The sequence below is a fragment of the Rousettus aegyptiacus genome, unplaced genomic scaffold, assembly GCF_014176215.1.
Source record: "Rousettus aegyptiacus isolate mRouAeg1 unplaced genomic scaffold, mRouAeg1.p scaffold_m13_p_8, whole genome shotgun sequence".
Lineage (NCBI taxonomy): Eukaryota > Metazoa > Chordata > Mammalia > Chiroptera > Pteropodidae > Rousettus > Rousettus aegyptiacus.
The window spans coordinates 22,914,878-22,935,156 of NW_023416311.1; the positions used below are offsets into that span (position 1 = coordinate 22,914,878).

A 20,279-nucleotide genomic window follows, 5' to 3' on the forward strand; every position below is an offset into this window, starting at 1 on the left:
GCTCACTCACATGAGCTCAGGGGGGTGCTATCCCGCTCAAAGAACGCCCGGCCCATGTTACCTGGGATCAAGCCCGACTTTATACGTACCCTTGGGTCCTTTTGGAGAAGAGTATGTGGGACTGTCCCAGGTCTAGCAGCAACATCAATAGGGTTGGATGTCTACAAATTAATTAGACCACACCTTAGGAAGCACATAACACGTAACGTGAACGTGAGATCTTTCTTTCACTCTAAATTAGAGAAGTCTTTTTTGTGTGTTTCATTCTGGAATATAAGAGTTAACAGATTCATTTTTCTCTGTGATCACACATGTTCTTCATGAGGAACTGCTCCCTATTTTCCCAGGGTGCTATGGCCAGAGACAGCCCTCTCCAGCAATGGCATCTAAAATGGAGAGGAGACCGTGCACATTTCACAACGCAAAGCACACGACCAAAAAGGGGACCAACACGTGCAAGCACTGCCCTGAAGTCCATCTTCCTCCGAATCGCTGACAGCCCTGCCATTGCGTTCTGCTTTATCACCAAACATTCCAAGAAATCCTTAAGTGAACATCATCATAATTTGCTCGATCAGGTGCTTCTCATCAGAATAACTGAAAGCATTTTACAGACATTAAGCTAACTCTCTAAATTTTAACTGGCAGACAATAACAAGGAATTACACTCAGTAATTACTCATTAGCAGTGGTGGAAATGGGACAAGAGAACCTAATTTAGGGACCACACAGATCTACTATTAAAGGATTTCTAAAGTAATTCTGCTTCATCTTTCTATTCCCACACCATTCCTAATCTCATTAATAACACTAACCTTATCTGTAGGCTTTTGTCCTTTGAATTAACAACAACAGACACAAAAAGTCTAGTTCAGGCACGAATAGTCACTACTCTCTGGTGGGTAAAGGATTCAGAAATTTTTTCACCAGGTATTCTATTTAAGAAATCACAACCTCTAGAAATCACACTAGGAAGTTAACTTGTGGGGAAAACGAGCTCAGGTTTAGGCACAAAGCTTGCCTATGCTGGAAAAAAAAAAAAAAAGAAAGAAAGAAAGAAAGAAAAGCAATCAGCTGCTGTACAACTAACAATTAAGCTGGAGTTGTTAACAGCCTGATTTGCATACATATGAAGAACTCCACTAATGAACTGCAATCTACATATTCAATCAGTAAGATGGCCTGGAAAGGCTTATTTCAACACCAGGAGAGACACTTTCTTGCCCAGATGTAGTTTTCTGTGTGATTGGATAATTGTGAGTGAGGGAAATAGTCTAATTTATTAAATGACCTACTAGTCTGTTTGGGGATGCAGGAGAGAGATTTGTTGCAACCTAGAGGGGACCGACCAGGGTCTGAGGGAGTACTGAAGAGCAGATCGGGGGAAGGAGTTTAAAAATCACCATCATTTCATCCCATCGCAGGAGGTGTTTAACATGGCCATCGAAAAAGCCCTGCGCATGTATAACCTGGTTTATAAACTACAATCCAACGCAGGTAATTGTGATTTCTAAGGGGTCGCCATCCCGCCCCTAATGGTTTTTAATTTCTTTTCCTATTTCTAGTATTAAGGCAACATGCCTCTGGAAATGTAATATGTGTTCATCCTGGGGGACTCTGGCCCAAAATTGGTGTTTTATCTTAGAAATGAGATAGAAAATAAAAAAAGAAAACCAAAATCACACACAGCAAAATTTCCTACTTTGAAATCTGAATATGGTTATCAACATGAAAAATACGTTTTGCTTTTCTATAGTAAGGTAAAACAGGGATTGCAGCAGATTTAAAGTCACAAAAAGGTAGAGTGTTCCAAGAATTACTGCTCGATACTGACTGTCAGAGATAACTGTAGCCCAAGTTAAGTAACTTATCACTGGGTAGAAAAGAATGCTGTTTTATAAAGGGTGAAAGGGTAACTTAACACTGGGATGTTAGTGATGGCAGAGCCTTGACTTTGGCAAATGCAAGGATGGGTGAGGGGTGGGAGGACTGAGAGAGGGCAGAGAGAAAGAGTACAGAAGAAGGCAGGTGCTGCCCTCTGTCTGCAGGTGGACTCTATTTACAGACAGATGGGGCTGAGGGGGAAAGGAGGGAGAATGAGAAGTGTCTTCCCTTCCATAATTAAAAGGATACCATTTCAGTTTGAAACCTTTTTCCTCCCTTCAGTTAAAAAGCTCAGCTTTGCATCTTTGCTAATAATATATACCTCAAGGACAACCTGGTGCATATGTATCTGACATTTCATCAAATTCCTGACCAGAAACTTATGTCCACAGTATAAGTGGAAAAATATATATTTATTCTGATAGTTTAAAGAGTACGGGAAATCCTAGCTTAACTAAGATTACACGGGAAGTACAAATTGAAACTTAAATTTGGCTGAGGTTTAAAACTAGATGGACTAGAAAAAAATATTCTCACTTAATCCCAATGGTCACTTTGGATCAGAAAAAAGTTACAGGCGAGAGCATGCAGAACCCACCCACATGGCTAACCTGAGGCATGTGTGTTCCACTGTGAGGTTTCTTACCTTCGGCTGAAATGCTCCTTGTAGTGAACCAAAAGGGCCAGTGGGTGGAATCATAGGGGGGATGCCCGATACTGCAGGGGGATAGGAATGGAAGAGCTGTGGCCAAAGAAGGAGAAGGAAAAGAAGCTTTTAGTAGGAGGCAAATGATGTACTCCAATTCCCTTCCCGTAGAAAGACATCGACGTTAGCAAGCCAAGTGATCTCAGTTGGATGCTATTAGTCAAAAAGCCACGATGAAATGATCACACAGATGTGCCATGAATGCTTAACTTAAAAACTTAAAAGTAGTTCAGAATCAATCAGCCAACAAATGATGTCCCAGATGAAGATATTATTAGAAAGGGAGCTTTTCTAATTATTAATTGTTAAATCGGATAAAAGTCGTAAATGGTTGAAAATTTTAATGCATATCAAAAACAGGAGGGGTGCTGAGCCAAATAAGATGCCCAGAAAATTACAAGTTAATTGGAAAAAGAAAAAAATAGAAAGAAAAAAATAGGAAGAAAAAGAAGTAAGTCTTTATGAGTTCCAGGATTTTATACCATTAAAACTCAATTAGTACTTTTCGATTTTTAATAGTTTGAGGAAATGGGAAAATATTCACAATCCTTGCTTCATTAGGCTGTTCTAGAAGTGGCAGTTCCGGAGGACAATTTAATTGTCTTATCTAAAATGATGGCACGTATTTGGGGAAGGGTGAAATGACAGCAGATACTTTCAGTGGTGCTGCCCACCCCCGTGTAAGACGGGCAAGCTCAACGGAGGCTCCTTGGGCCAAGCCCTGTATGTGTCCGTCCGATCACCCAGTGAAGGGAGAAGAGTGATTCTGAATTAAGAATGTGAACTTTCTTGAATTAATAGTTTATAGAGGACATGATGGAGGAAAGACATATACAGCACAAGCGAAGACAATGCAAATGCATCTTTTCCTCCTTCTAAAAATTTAGTATTCCTGAGATTCTATCGCTCTGGTTTCATTTACTTTGCTCAAACTACCATACAGATATTTAAGTAACATCCCACCCATCTGGTTGCATAACACGTCAAAAATATAATAATAACTTAAGCTTTTCCTAATAATGTCTTTAATGTTCGCCATTTCTAGGCAATGACTGAAATCCACATTTCACAATCCTGTTTTCAGAGCACGTTCTTTTTTCTGTTGGTCTTTATTTCATTTTACTCCCTTCAATGATGCAGCAAAGTTTTTCAGACTAATTGATATTGAACTAAATCCACTTAAACAGTGATTGCAAGCCAAGTGCCCTCATTTAAAACTACTTTTAAGTCTAAAATTGTGTTTTAGATACTCAAGTGCATAACATCTTAATTCCCCTTATAATGTCCTAATCCCCATAGCAGGAGAGACTAAGTACTTCATATATTATCTGCTATAACTAATAATATGAAATAACTCTCCCAGAGTACACTGCGTGAAGCAGAGTAATTAAATACATGCCATACTAAAACACACTCAAATTTCTATAACTCTGCCTCCAGGTAGGAATTTTTCCTTTAATGTTTTCAATAAAAAACTGGATGCTCTCACCATTTTCCTTTTGCCTGATTCCATTACTGGCCCTCTTAGAATATAGCTGACTATTCCCCTCTTGACTAAAAAGCTGAAGGACCTGAGTAATAAAACATAAACCTTCTGAAAATTCAGCCTTATTTTCCATCTTAACCTAGAACCCTCTGTGGAATATGCATATAAAACGACACAGCATTTGGTCCTAGGAAGTAAATCTGAGTCACCTGTTGAGTACCCTAAACTTTCTCTAAGATAAGTTGGTTAGCTGGTCCTTAATTTAAATTAGCAAGGGCAGAAATCTGATGATTATTAAGATGGCATCATTCGTGGGACAGACCCAAAGAGGAAAACCACAGGTCTACTAAATTTTCCTATCTATTTAAAAAATGCTTTTATATCACTGTACTGACTTAGCAGATCAGTGCTAGAACAGCGTGGGGGCCCAGGCACTCCAATACACTTTCCTTGTCCCCTTCTGAAGACACTTTCCTCCTGTTATTTCTGAATGTCTTTAGAATGCTTCTTCATTGATTTCTAGTCTTGACTTCTCAGCTACACTGAGGACTAACACAGCATCTGATTACCTGGTTCTAAGTGTGAAGGAATTCACAGCCTTGGCTGGTGTATTAAGTAGCACTTCTATTCAATCGATCATGCTATCCGAAAATCAAAGCAAGAATGGTTGAGTATGGTGAATCGACATGGCTATAAGCAATTATTAAAGCTTCCTTCCTCCTGGTTTCATTTTAAAAATGTAAATAACCCATAGAGCAAAGAAACTTGCAAAATTTCAGGTAAAAATGATGCAGTATTCACTCCATAATCAAAATATCAAGGTAAGATGTTCAAGGTCTTTGTATAAAAAGTTCTTGTCTATTTAGTAACCGAACATAAAACTTAGGTTGGTACCAATTTAAATTTCAGACCATATTCTTAAAATTGCATAAACAACTATTTTTTTTTCATAAAGAAGAATGTTCAAAGAGAAAAAAAAATCGTTCATTTCAATTTTAAGACCTCCTTTTATTTAGATACCTTTATTTTCAATTGTAACAAACTCAAGAGAACAATATCAGTCAGGTGTAAGAGGAAATGAAAATCTACTTTTCTGAGGGGTTATGAGTCACAAATAAGAGACTTTCTATTTGTAGGTAATAATTCAAGCTGAATTCCACGAATTCTGTGGTAATGACATTTCAACTGATGATTGAAATCCTGTGATTTCAGACTCTCCTGAAACTATAATGATTCAACTGCAGACACCCCACTTTGCAGGACCAGAGCCTGGCTTCCAGTGAAGTTCAACTTTGCTTGTAAGTCTTAGGAGTGCTTATGATCTTTTGATTCAGAAGATGATACTGCATCTTTACCAAAAGCAAATGTCACGAAAGCAAGCATCCAAAGTGACAAGGAACAATGGTAATTCTTGCAAAGATGATTAAGGAAAGCTGCTAGTCATTTACTGATCTGTGGCGAAAGCACAAAAAAATGGAAAAGCAGTTACATTGAATGTGTAGCATGGTAACAAGACTCACACTGTGCCGGTAGAATGGGTCAACTTTTGTAGGGTATTTGTCAAACTGTAAAGGGATCAAAGCAAAAGCTAGTTACTTAAAGAATCTACATTTCTGTTCACTACTTTAGTGGAGGTTGCCCTAAGCAAGCTTCTGGTCATTAGCTGTCACGAAACTCCACAACTTCATCATACATGAAACCATCCTGAGCTCCTGAGTCACTGACAAGACACTAACAAAAATGGATAAACAGAGCGAGAGCCCACACGGTACATTTAGGTCCTGGCCACACTACTGTGTCTCTTTGTACTCTGTATTGAAAGAGTGGCACAAACCAAACATCTAAACTAGAGAAAAGAAGCAATGATTCAGATACATCGGAGAGAAGTGAGCATTTGGTCTGATTTGTCCAGAGAATTCCCTCCATTTTCATCTTCGCTTTGGAAGCGCTGGACATTCAGCTGTCTTCTGAAATGTCTTACATCCAAATACGAAGCAGTTTGGCTTAGGTCTTACAACCTAGGAAAAGAGTATACCCTTGTTTCCTCCAAATAATGCATTTCTGGGTGCTGTAGCTCCCCTCCGTTCGACTGAATGTATTCGTGGAATGCCTCCCTCGGGCTGGCATAAACTCTTTCCCCATCATAAAGGGCCTTAAAAATATAACTGTTCAGAAGTATAGTTCCTCCAGAGAAAAAGATACAGGGCTTGCTATAGGAAAAACCTTTGGTCCCAACACCTCATCTCTAAACTTCTAAATAAAATCTGTAAAATAAATTTTAAAATACGTATTTTTAAAAATTAAGTTGAACCAAATGGGGGAGGAAGAGGGAAGAAAGGAAGCAAAGTTTGGTGAAGGAAATGCTTCTTAAAATGATGAAATTCAAATCTTTTCTCTTCGTACCTATATTATTTGCCTTAAAATGAAATATTTCCTTTAATATTGGAAAACTAAGCAAATAAACCACTCTAATACTCACTGTTATGAACAGGGCTCTATTTCGGGATATCTAGCATCCTAATATAGCACTATTCATCATAGATCCTAAGTTTAAAAAAAGTCCTAACTGGTTCTCCAGAGATGTGCTAGTCAAGACCAAGACCATGGTCATCACCAGTGGTACCTCTTACCATAGCCCGAGTTTTGTCTCTGCAAGGCCAATGCCTCCCTGACCACTTGCTGACAGAGCACAGTACCAGACTGGGGCACTGTCTTAAAAAATACAAGAAATTAACACCTCTAACCGAGGAAGTTTAGGGAAACTATATGGAAGGGCGGACAGGGTACCCAGGACACTGCAAATTTGACTTCCTCAAGCTTCTTTTAAAGTCCTGGTATTCTGTGAGCATTTATTTGTTAGTACTCGGTGCAAAGTACTGACATTTTTATATCTGGTGGCAATCTCTTAGCACGTTCAAGAAAACAAAATTACTCTGTGAGTAAAGTTAACTACCAAAATTACTCTGTGAGTAAAGTTAACTACCAACTTTGAGAGCATCTAGAATAAAATCCACCCAGACTGTCAGCTAGGTATGTCTAGAGAAAAGCTCCTACTTCAGGCTCCGGGTTAGTGCTGGCTGGGGCAGAACCCATCCCCTTCTTTCCAGCAAAGATGGACAAGGCCAAATGAGCATCTGAGAGGGCTATCACTACCCCTCCAAGCTCCTGTTCCCGACAGCCCATTCCAATCCCACCATGCTGCACAAAAAAAAAAAAAAAGAGTCGTGCTCTACTTATCCTCACATTTCTGCCTGGGGTACGCACCATGGGAGGTGCTGGCGTCGGCATGATGGCGGTGGGCGGGATGGCGTGGGGGAACGGCGTGAAGGTGTGCTGGTGCGTGTGCTGGTGCGTGTGCTGGTGCTGGTGCTGGTGCTGGTGGAACTCGGTCCGTAGGTAGGGCGGGGGACCCAGGGAAGCCCCACGGTCAGCACTCTGAGAGGCCAAGAAACGTGTGTTCAGTTCCTGTCGCAAGATGTCTTGCTCTGGCGGGGGAAATAAAAAAAGGAGAGAATGACACTTTTCCTTGTAACAGCAACTTCCTTGTGAACAGGACATCCAAGCACCTTACTAGGGGGGGATCGGGACTGAGGGACAGGAGATGGGGCTCTTGGGGGTGAAGCTGGGCCCTCAGATGCAAGGGGACAACCAGTCAGGCAGATAGTAATAAGGCCCAGTCACAATCTAATTCTCCTGTCTAGTCTCTTGGCTTTTAAGGACAGAAGATCTGTCAGTGTGGTGTGTTGACTGACTCCAGGCAAATGTCAGGTCAATTTTCAGCTTTGTTACTGTCAGGTGAATGACCCTGGGCACGACTAGCCACCCGTCTGTGTCTCAGTTTCCTTATCTATTTATTATATGGAGACAATATTGCCTGCCTCATGGGTTTATTTTGAGGGTTAAAGGAATTTACATTTGTAAGTGCTTGAGAACAGTGACTGGCATACTAATCAACACATATCAGCCATTAACATGGCGGAGCTCTCACGCCCTCTTCAAGGGTAAATCTCTGCTTTACAGCTCTCTGTATTAGCGGTCGAACAATGAACTCCAACTTGGGACACCTAGACTGATTAAAACAGGTGAGGAGAAAAGGACGAAATATCTAACCCTTGGTTTATCCTTAAAATTCTGGGATGTATTGCCATAACAAGTCCGTCTGCCCCTCCCCAAGGAGAAAACAGAAGGCCCCGTTCGGCTAAAAGACATCCCTTAAACCAGGGTGCAGTAGAAGAGCCTGGAATGAAACAGACACGGGCCTGGGAAAGCTTCTGCCCCTCTAATCGGAGCCTGGGTGACAGGGCACAGAGAGTGTGTTTCTCCACTTTATCAGTGGTGAGCTCAGTCGCCAAAGCCTCATGGCTTCACACAAACGCGTCCTCTTTGGCAGTGTCCCCTTCACCTGGCTTGTGGCTAAGCTGGCACGTACGGGTGCTGGTGGACATCTTGGCCGAACCTTGGCCCAGCAAGGGCGGGTTACAAGAATACATCCAGTAAAGCAGAAAATCGTGAAAAGATAAAACCTGGCCATCGGGAACAGCAGCAGGTGAGGCCAGGGGCAGAGGGGCGTGGGAGCGAGGGGGAGCGAGGCCGGCGCCTTCCCCCTACCTGAGTAAGTGCTCCCGGCCGGGTGTCCGGGGACCTGCAGGCTCCCTGATGTCAGCGGTGGTGGAGGAGGCAGAGCCGTGGGAGGGGCAAACATATTGGGGTGGTGGGAGTGTGCAGGGGGCTGGAGGGTGGGCGTGAAGCTGTGCAGGGGGCTGTGGCTGGGCAGGGAGAGGGGGAACGGGGAGGCCGCGGGGTGGTGGGAGATGTGGGGCGGCGCCGGCTGAGTCTTCGCTGGAGTGCTGCTTCTGCTGCTGCTGTTGGAGGACAAAACAAGCGAACGAGAGGGAAACAAAAAGCATCAAATTTAAAAAGAGGTAAGCAATTCATTTTCTTATAAAAAACTCCCATCTCCCTGCCCAAGGCCATGGCAACACCTTTTCTCTTGCTCTTCCTCCTTACAGAGCCCCTGTGCGTCTCCTGAAGTCACTACTGCAGACACAGTGACTAGAGGCGGCGGCTCCAGAGCCACCGCACGTCAGAGCCCCACAGCTGATTCTGCCAAACCTCACGTCTGCTCTCCCCTCTGCGGCCAGGTTCTCACCTCTGTCCCTAGAGTCCCACGCTTCCCATCCTCCACTAGCCACATTTCCTATAAAACAACACAATTAACGAAAGGGAGTAAGGACGAGGGCCTGCATTCATGCCGTCTCACCCACTACCTCGGGAATGAAGTGCAGGGAACCAGGGGACCAGAGGTGAACCTGGGCACTGAGTTCCCTGTCACCTCTGGTTGCCGACGGCCATGGAAATGGCTTCCAGACTGAAGACGGGCCTGGCTCCCTGGGGAAGGCCATCACCACCCCACCCCCCAAAACAGGCTGTTTCCTCACCTGTCACAGAGAGGAAATGACAAGTCCCTGAACCACCAAGGTCACCAGGTTGTCACAGGAGAACAATAGCAAAGATGACAAGCCCCACGAGGTGTGAGATGCTAGAATGACGACCCCTGGGACAACCAGACGCGGGCAACTCGTGGCACCCAGGTCCCCGTCTCCCTTTTCTCTGCAGCATTCCTTTGTGCTACTTAAAAATCTTTCCTTGGTAATTTGGCAAAACAAGACAGGAGAGGGCCTGGCTCTCTGTGCGTGAACTCCTCTTTCTCTACACCCAGCTCGTTTCTTCTCTACCTCTCCGACCCAACTTAGAGGAAGTAAATCACAATGAAAAAACCTCAAACCGGAATACTCCTTGGTCCTAACCTTCCTGCCTCTGGAGTTGCAGAGAGATGTAGCTTCTTCTAAAAGTCCTCTCCTGAGGCAAAGGGCCTCCTAACACTCGGTGGTCTGTGAAGTGCCTCAGGATTCGGTTCCCCGCCTCTCACCAGAGGTGGGCTCCTGGGCACAGAGCCCTCGGCTCTGTTTCTTGAGCATTCTCCTTCCTGCCTTCACTCAGAAGTCTCTGTAGATACTTTAGTTCTTAACAATGTCCTCACCACCCAACCCAGCCTGTCCTTTCCCAAGAGACCCGAGTCTTACCTGATGGCTCCCTTCTGTCTCTGCCTCAGAGAGAACACAACATTTTCAACAAGGAAACTCCAATCTCCCTGGGAACTCCTTACCCACTACTACCTGCCCCTCCCAAAGAAGATGGCAAAAAAAATGGGCAAGTTGTCTCACCTTAAACTGTTCAGGCTTAAGCTACTGCTGTTGTAGGCTGACAATGGCTGGGAGAGGCTCTGAGATGAGGGGTGGGCCTGCACAGGTGGGAGATTCTGATGGAGCAGCTGGGTGGGGGACTGTGGCCGGGGTGGCCTCTGCACCTGAGGCTGTGGAGCGGGCTGCAGCTGGGCCTCTGCCGGGGCCTGTGGTGGCTGTGTGCTTGGGCGTGTGGGCTGAGGAGGGGCCTCTGTGCGCTGCACCAAGTCAGGGTCCGGCGAAGGCGCTTGAGGCTGGGGCTCCGCCTGGGGCTGGGGCAGCGGCTGCGGGAGCTGAGGGCAGGGGTCTTTAAGCACCACAGGCTCAAAGATCTGCTCTTTGCCACAGTCCTGGCTCTTCTCCTGGCTTCTCTCTAGACCCGATATCTTGGGGACGATTGGCCCTGCATCCTGGCTGTCATGTTCAGGTAGTGTGCCAACACCTAACTCTGGATCTGCATGGGGGAGAGCAAAGACAAAACCAGAGGCAATGACATGTTAGTGTGAAACAGGAGGGGAAAGCAAATTGCAAGAGCAGGTCATACAGTGCCCGTGATTCGGCCTAGTGCCAATTCTGAGCTGCCTACCCTGTCTTCACCACGGGTGGAAGATGGGGGGTTGGAACATCCTTTGCCCCTCGAGCAGCCACACCCCTCGTGAGAGAAAGGGGAACCAGCCAGAGGAGGCTGCATTCCATTAAGCAATCTTGGCCACTGAGAGTCTGAAAATGAATGTTTTCCTTAATCTTGCCAAAGCCTTTAATGGAGCAAAATTAAGAAACAATAGCTGACAAGTTGATTTTTTCCCTTTTAAAACAAATACAGTTCTTGAATTTACAAAAGAGAAGTGTTTTCAGCAGCAAATGAAACAAATATTATTGAAGCATACACAGATGTTTCTTCTTGGCCTTGGTTCCCTCTGCTTTCCATTTTGACAGAAGAGACACACTTCACATTTACTGAAATAATTTTTTGTTCAGCAAATGCTAGACTTTGGTCAAACATCAGGCCTCCTAATGTTCACCAACTGACCCTCGTGACATCTGAGATCAAGGGTGCAAACATGAATCTCAATCAAATTTACTGTCAACTACGCATGCTAGAGCTTTTAAAGGATCCCCCCTGGATCACGCAGGGAGTCCTCACCCAAGTGAGCACAGGGGTGCAATGCTGGATGTTGAGACTGAGACTAGATGTAATATTTAAGTACAATTCTATAATCATAAAAGAAAGTTGGAAAATAGATGCTCCTGAATGAATTCAAAAGATATGTGTACCTCCAAGGGTCAGAAGACCTACGCCACATCTAGTGTACTGGTTATCTGATTACCCCGCAAGTCAAATTCCATAAATTTCTCTAACAGAGTAATGAAAGACAAATATGGCATTAAATATAAAGAAATGGCCCTATTTATGTGTAAGTACTTTTGTATACATCTAGAGGAAAGTCTCACATTTTTGTGCAAAAAAAATCCAATCTCCTCTGAAATGAGGGTGTGCTTCAGGCATTCCTTCCTAAATGAACTGCTGGGCATGAACTCTCTCTCTCTAGCTCACTGCATCAAGTGTAAAGAATCCTTGGCGTTCTCACTGATCCTACGAATTCCTGCTGATGTATTAGCGTATATGCGCTTGTCATTTTTAAATTTTCCTGAAATCTGCATCAAAGCACATCCCTTATTTTCAGTGTTCTTTTGGTAAAAACAGATCAAACCCGTGACATGCATCGAAGCAGAAACAAACTGTGGGTTTATAAACCAAGCACATTTTTGGCTAATATGCACTTGGCTATCTTTAAGTCCCATCAACGAGCCCGGGATACTTACACCAACACAATGCAAAGAAACCCTCTCCTCACAGGTTTCAGGTGTGAAAGGGCAAAACATCCAATAAGGCTCTGGTAAAAAGTAACTCTGGACTTCTGACATCCTACTCATACATATTTCTATCCGGTACTGTCTTGAGAATCTTTCTAGGAAGATTTTTGCTTACTATAAGCTGAATTTTTTTTTAATGAATTCCCAACTTAAGGGTTGAAAGAGAGCATCAAAATCCTTGATGTGGACAGACCCCATCAGCCAGAAGAGCTCCCAAATCACAAAGGAAGACCCTTTATGAGCAGACTACCATATCCAGGGGTACTAGCTCTGCTTTTCTGCTTTTTTTTTTTTTTCTATCATTTTCACAAGACTTTCCACAGCAAGTAATTACATGAGCTCAATGAAAATCACAGGCTGTATACATTGCAGGCTGGCTAGTTATGTCAGGGGCAGAAGTCTTAACAGCACAAAATAGATTTTTCATTCCCCTCGATGAGAGGGACCTCCCCACTCTGAGAGCTAATTTGGGATTATTACGCCTGCTACAATTGCAGGAACACATTACTGTCCTTTTGTACTGCTTTGTTCTCTCTGACCTAGGATGGCAAAAAATAAACACATCAACATTTTCTATCTCATTAAGTTTAACTTCAAATTCATAACCTCCCTCTAAAAATCAATGTCTGGACAAAGAAAGTTTGACAGAAAATAAAGTTTCTTTTTCCAAGGGACACCACCCAGAGGACAGCATTTACTTACGCTGGTGAGGAAGCCCATTAGAAAACAATAGACAAGTGCTTCGGGTATCTCGCTTGACTATATCTTTCTCCTTGTTCATTATTTAATGAGCCTCCAGAATATGGACAACACAGTCACATAAACGGAGTTGGCTTTCACATCTGTCACCCCATCGTCTCACTACCAACCTAAACACTGTTAGAGTGAGAGGTATGGGTGAGTCTGCAGAGTCATCCAAACCACGGACAATAAATACAGTACACAGGGAAGACCCCCAACCTCCCCAGCAAACCCTGCAAATTTGTATGGAACAGTATATATGATGAATGACAGGGAACCTATGAGGCCAGAAAGTTTGGTATAAGACCAGAATCTGGGAGACCATCCCTTCTAGAACTTTACTATGAATCACCTGAACATCTGATTAAAATGCAGATTTGGAATCAGCAGCCCAGGGGTGGGGTGCTAGGGTCTGCCTTTCTGAGACCTTGCCATGTGGTGCTGATGCTTGAACTATTCTGTGAGTAGCAAGGCTCTTATCCAACCCTCTCTGACTAGATGGGGAAGAAGCCCAGAGAAGTTGACAGCGCTGCTTACTAGAGTACACTGGGCTATTTATTTAATAAATCAGACACCTTGAGTCCTAGAGTGTTAACTCTGCCACCGCTAAGTGCCTTTTCTCTGATTTACACTATGCTGCCCTCTAAGAAGCAAAAACTCTAAAACGAAGCAGGTAATGGTAACTCCAGGATTCAGTCAAAGTATTTATGTACAAGCAGACAGTGTAAAGGGTTAGGAGGGCTAAAAAGAGTTGCTGGAACACTGCCCTTCAGCTAAACCTAAAAGCTATCGTCAATCCATCAACGTCTTGGTGCTGCAACCTGTAAGCAAGACAGAGATAGGTTTGAAGGCTGGTAGGAACTTTGGGACTGAAACAGTTTTATGACTCCTCATTTACAACAGTCTCTGGAGGCACAGATTAGGCGTCACGCGTTTGCAGCTAATCGGTAATGCATTTCCTCTTCCTTTCAATTATTCAATAAATGTATCTTCCCAGTTAAGCTTTTCCATTTTGACAGTCAATTTGTCTTACCGTGCTTCTCCAAAATTGGCAAGAACACATTTTAAAAAATCATTTTGTATTGCTCTGTGTGCTCTGAATTTGCCAAAAGGATGAAATTTGCTGAGGTTGAAAGAAATAATGTGCAAATTGACTAGTCTTATTTAGAAGTTTTATTCATTACATTTTCAGGTTTAAAAATCTCTTCTTGTGGTTATAAACATAACACATCATGCTTATAATAAAAAGGTACGCAATTTAAAATTATACTGCATATTATACAGTAGAAAAGGTGAATTTATTGTATGCAAATCATACCTCAACTTGACTTAAACACAATAAATTAAAAAAAAATAAGACTAGATTAGGAAAAATTTGTTTGATTTTGATACAAATTTTCTCTGGGGAAAATGGGCCCTCTAATATTTTACTAGTAGAATGTAAACTCTACAACTTCTGTGGAGGGCAATTTGGCAACATTTAGCTAAAAAACCACTGGAATTCCCTCTGCCTGGTGTGTTTGGATTTGGTTTATAAACAATGAAACATCGTAGTATGAACCGCAAGTTTGGAAACAGTTCAAACGTAATCATTAGGTGACTGGTTACATATAAATTTGGTACGTCCATACCATGGAAATACTGTAGCTATAAAAATGAATGAGGAACTCTGTATGATAATGTATAGCATATGCTAGTTTTTATGTTCAATGAAAGAAAAACAATATATTATTTTTTACTTTATGCATAAAGTTCTGGAAGAATACCCCCAAAACCAACAGCAGTAGTTACCTATTTGGGGACTTGGAGAGCAGTGAGAATCAGACAGACAGGAAACTGGAGGAGAGAGAGATATTTTACTGTGTGTGTACGTGTGTGTATTTAAATTTTTGAATCATGTGATCATGTTACCTATTAGAATTTTTATAAGAAAATTGGTCTTACATTTCAAAACAGTCTGAACAAGAAAGAAAAGAAAAAAAAGAAAGAAAAAGAAAAAAAAGAAAGAAAAAGAAAAGCAAATAAAACTGGGAATTCAAATAGTGGTATGACTAGAGGCATAGAAAGTATAACACACATGAAGAATATATAATGTGCAAGTTTCAAATAATAATTTTTTAAAAATGGATTTTATGAAAAAAAAATATGGATGACTAAGACTGACTTCAAAACAAACCTGGTCATAAAAATAAATTGAAAACCTACTCAATAATCAACACTTCAACCTTCAAAAAAGTACCAGGTACAGATAGTGTTACAGACAACATGGACGAAACCTGTAAGAAACAAGTTATTCCTGTCAGTTAAGTTGAAAACCAACAGCAAACAAACAGCAAAAGTATTATTTACAAAAAATATAAATACAGCTAGAACACACAGACAACCAATGGGAAAAAATATCAGAACTAATAAGAGTTCAGTAAGGTACCTACATAAAGAAAAAACCACAAACATCTTTTCTACATACCAGCAAGAGTAAAAAAAGGATCACATTTACAATAACAAAAATCATGTAATACTTGTGAATTAGCCTATAATTCCCAAGGCCTATAAACTCTCAGAAATTCTTAGAGAATTCATAGATTTGGGGGTGTTCCACCATGCAAAGGAAAAGAGAAAGAAGTCAAAGCCACATAACCGGTGGTTCTACTTCAAGCATAGCGCCCCGAGGGGGAGTTTTCAAAATCTGTGGGAGTGTGTTTGGTGGTCCCAGTGAGTGGAGGGCTTTGGAGAGACGTGCTGCAGCGTGAAGGTCAACCTCACACAACGTCTCGGCTCACTTTTCAAGTCCCACTGGACATTGGTGCAGCTGAAATACCCAAAACCTAAATCTGTTTCAGCATATTAACACAACATTTTGGGGGCATGGTTTTAATACACACTGAATTTTCCAGGAATGCAATAATTGTACATAATGTATGTCATGTTATATCCTGTTAACAAACAACCAGGAGTTATTCATCATTGGTGAAAATTGTGACATCAGTGGTAAGGCTGATCCTGGTATGTGAATTACCACAAGCCACGTACCTGTGAGTCAGCATTCCATTCTATGTACAGATTCAAGCATCTGATCACTTCATTGTAGTCTCATGTAAACATGCATTTACATACTTAAAGTATGTTATTATAAACTACTTTCTATTTGTTCCTCCTTTATATTTCATAAGTGCTTCACATACATTTTTAAGTTATATGTGTAGATAGATGTCTACTATATATTTCATTCCAGAAAATAAAGAATAAGATTGTGTCAGACATACACCAAAATGTTAATTGTAATCCCATGGTCCAGAAATAACCACTGACTTTAATGTTTAAATTTGTGTTTTTTTAACTTTCCAAATTTTCTACAGTGAATACATATTAGTACTGTGAAAGAAAAAAGGGATTATATTTTAAAATGAATCCCTTCATGGACAATATACCTCCACCATCAGAAGCAGCCAACTGAAAAAGTGACTTTTCAAGTCCTTTTAAACTGCCCTATCTACTGGATAGGTGTTTTCTTTTGTTTTAAAGAAAGCTCTTCACCAAAGGACAGAGAAATATTTGCCACTCAGAAAGGAGGATAGGATATGGTGTGTGTTAGCCTTCTACCCGCAATATTTCTAACTGGTTCTAACTGGATTACTTGGACCAAAAGGAAATGGTGGATGTTTTTGGTGGTGGGCGGGGGAGAAAAAACTCTCCCAAAGCACCTGTCTGTGCTTCTGGTCTTTACATGTCTTTATTCTTGATTAAAAAGACCCAGTAGGGCTTACTCACTACAAAGTCATTAAGGCAGCAAGTCTGAATGAGCCTTAAAGATATCCAGGAAACCACATGGGGCACAGGCCATTAGGTAATGTGTCCGTCCGTCCATCTGTCCATCCATCCATCTGTCTATCCGTCCATCCCTCCATCCATCCATCCACCCACCCATCCACCCACATCTTTCTGAATGTCTGATCCATATCATCTAGACAAGGACATGTCCTATTTTTAAATTAGTCTTTTAGTTAACTTTTCTACTTATCTGGGCCAATGAGAGCCACAGATACTATACAAAAGGAAGGAAGATTCCTTCAGCCAAAGGAATAAGACCTCAGACTTAAATAAGAAATGTGGGAATATTAAAAAATGTTGAAATGTTTAAAAATGAAAAAGCTCAGAAACCTATGAATACATTAAATTTCTGTGAATCGTTATGCAATTATTTCAAGATACTAACAATATCCATTCTTTAATGTTTTTTGTCTCTTCTGGTACCTCAAACAAAATCTTATTTTTAGCAAAGGCTGCATATTTTGGATATACATATAGAAACAAAAATTGCTCTACTTAATTAATTTAGCAATACTTTTACGTCTCCCCAGGTTTTTGAGTCTACCTTTAAAACTACATTCCAGTGGTGGTTTGTAAAGTCTACCTTCTCTAACATACAATTCTCTTTATTTTCCCCCTTTCTTTTCTTCAAATCATTAAACAGAGACCAGTTTGTTCCATTAGCAGATTCAATTGCTCGAACAAATGGAAGGATGACATTCAGTCTTGCAGCTCTTCTTCTCGGTCACTGAAACTGTATAAATAAATTGAGGAAAACCCACTGTTTGTTCAAGGCAAATTAATTTTCAAACACTGCACGAGTGGGAGATCAGGGGAAGGATGGGTGCTTGGCAGGGCTCAAAGAGATTCCATTTTGTGCTTGTCATTTTGTGTAAACATTAATTACCATCTGGGAGGCTAAGTTCTGGGCTGAAGTCTGTATCGCAAACCTCTGAGGGCTCCGGGGTTCTTAGTAAAAGCAAAAGCCTAAATAGGAAAAAATAGCCGTTGCATCTGCCAAAGCAGCAGCAACCCACTGGCAAGGCTGTGTGGAGACCAGCAGAGCAGAGGCTGCCGTTATCAGAGAAGCTGGTTTGGATATCACCTAGTTTATCAGATTAACGCAGGATAGAGGTTAATCTGACAGGGGTTAAAGAAAAATCAACAGATTGTAGTTGAGTGTATTTAAACTTGTTTCAAGTTTATTCCTTGTAAACCTTACACCAAAAAGCACCAATCCTTAAGCATATGCCCATGGGCCTTCAAGGGGAGAATCTACCTCGACTGTACACTAGAGCACATCAGAATGGCTTCCACCTACAAAACAGCACCCTTAAAGGTCAACCTAAGCTTGCAAACATTTAATTTCTTTTGCAGCCTCTAGCAAGTAAGAGCAATGAAGGACCAAAATTAGAACGAGATAAATAGGCTGTGATCTATTGGGGGTGAAGAGGGGCACAAAAAAACCTTTAAAAAACCCCCAACAAACCCAAGATTGTCAAGGTCATATATTATCCTTGCGCTTTTCACTTCAACAAGGAAAAGTCTAATTAGTGTCACTGCATATGGCTGGCACTGTACTAGGATACAAAGTTGAACAAGAAACAGCCCCTGCCTTCTGGGAGTTGGCGGCTGATGAGGTAGCACACACACGGAGGAAAAAGACATGAAACTGGCAGTCAGGAAACCTGTGACCTTAAACTTCAGCGTTCGTTATCTCTGAGGTTCAGATGTAAGCTTAGATAGTGACAGCTAATGAGGATATCCACTATAGTTTATTGATTCTGAGTTATTGTCCGTAAGGTGCTTTTTTTTAATCTGTAACACGTTCCTATTGTGCTGGTTCCGAGGACCAGGCTCAGGCCCAAACCAACCGAATCATGTTTTGGGATGTGTAGCCACCTGACATGAGAAACTAGGGGTGAAGGGTGAAATTTCTAGTCACTTCTGAGAACAGTGCCCAAACTCCAAATACCAGTTTCAGAGAAAGCCCATGCTTTCATGTTTTGGCTTCACGGACATATCCCCATTATTTTTGCTCTCATCCTCCTGCCAGCCTTAATATTCATCAGCTGGCCTCTTTGGACAAGCTCACCTCCTGCTTGGTGTCTATTCCCAGTGCTTTTCCGCCTCTGCTCCTCAGCCCTCCATGGGTCTTAGCTTCCCGGCCTGTCCTAATCCACCCCATCTGGCTGTTGGCCGAGCGCCCACATGACGCTGTGCAAACACATAAGCACAACCACCCTCAAAGCCAGTGCACACTCAACACTTCACAAGATACTTCTGTGTCTGCACACCAGTACAGAAGGTCCTAACAGAGAAAGGTTCTAAAAGGATTTTTAACCAAATATGTATGTATTCAGGCAACATGCCACACCTACTCTGAGTGATGAGCGAATCTAAGGACAAGGCTATTGCTCTAATAAAAGTCACGTCTCTCATTCCTTACACTGAAGAAAGCAAAGAGAGACCCTTTGCTTGTTTTCGAAATTTTCCAAGAGGTGAGTGATATGAATAACAACTTTAGATGTCTGGTTAAAAAATATATAAGTCTTCCACGTACCTAATCATCCTGTATTTCACATTAAGAACAATCGAGGAAGGACGCGAGGGACAACTGAATGTCATCTTTCCGCAGGCAGCCCTCCCTCCAGTATCTGCATCACTAAGTATAAATGCGGGCTCAAAGCTGTCACGCTCACAGTCGCTGCTGGTCTATTTACAGATCTGACACCTCCTCACTATACTGCTGCCCACTGCTAACTGCTAATGCCATCACCTGAGGGTTTTGTGTCCACAGCCAGAAGGGACAATAGCTGTGAGGCTCATCTGACCCTGGTGGGCTTCTGAAGCAAAAATTCTTTGGTGTGGTGTTTCCCTGTCATTTTGTCTCTTAATGTAATAAGCAATTTTTCTTGGATCTGTACATGGCTTTTGTATCAATATGTTTTTGATACTATGGGGCTATGGAATAAGGCACCCAGCTAATAACATTCGCATTCTAAAAGCTTAGTATGCCCATTAAGGTCGGCAAATGACTGGCTCTTGGTTAATCCCTATTTTCAACACTTTGACCTTTACCAAAGATTATTCTCTCAAGGACGAAGGTAAAAGCCAACAGCACCCAAAACCCACTGAAATACTATCAGTCACCCTACTTTGTACACTATGATTCTATTTCATCTGATTTCAGGCACAGATTAGACAATCACTGAGACCCATTTAGTAAAGGCTGAGTGGGGTGTGTGATGATGACATGTAAGGATTTCCACCTTTCAAGTCTATGGCTAGGCTCTCAACTCGGCTCCAGCCCTCCATACAAACACTCCCCACCCTCGAGTTTCTTCTTAACCCTCTGCATGCAGGGCTCTGGGGTACCAGCTGGGCTTCTGGGCTGACACTTCTGGGCACACACTGCCTTACTTTCTCACTGTTTCAGAGCCTGCAAGAGCATGTACATGTTATCCCTCTAAAATGAGAGTCACCTGCATCATACAACATCCCTCTATCTCCTTTCCCCTCTCCCTTTCAGGTCCAG

The 20,279-nt window shown here is 42.1% G+C and overlaps 1 protein-coding gene across 6 annotated transcripts in view; it reads right to left on the bottom strand.

Annotated features, from left to right (window-relative positions):
• Positions 1-20,279, bottom strand: part of AUTS2 (activator of transcription and developmental regulator AUTS2) — a 1,066,702-nt gene that overhangs the window by 17,152 nt on the left and 1,029,271 nt on the right. For 4 of the 6 annotated variants that reach the window (XM_036225384.1, XM_036225387.1, XM_036225389.1 and 1 more), the window contains 6 exons: positions 10,301-10,772; positions 8,685-8,938; positions 7,320-7,561; positions 5,597-5,641; positions 2,531-2,626; positions 90-161 (listed from right to left, as the gene is read on the bottom strand). In XM_036225384.1, the coding sequence (XP_036081277.1) occupies positions 90-161; positions 2,531-2,626; positions 5,597-5,641; positions 7,320-7,561; positions 8,685-8,938; positions 10,301-10,772 (1,181 nt within the window). The remainder of the gene's footprint in view (positions 1-89; positions 162-2,530; positions 2,627-5,596; positions 5,642-7,319; positions 7,562-8,684; positions 8,939-10,300; positions 10,773-20,279) is intronic. The other 2 variants (XM_036225385.1, XM_036225386.1) reach the window with 2 other exon arrangements.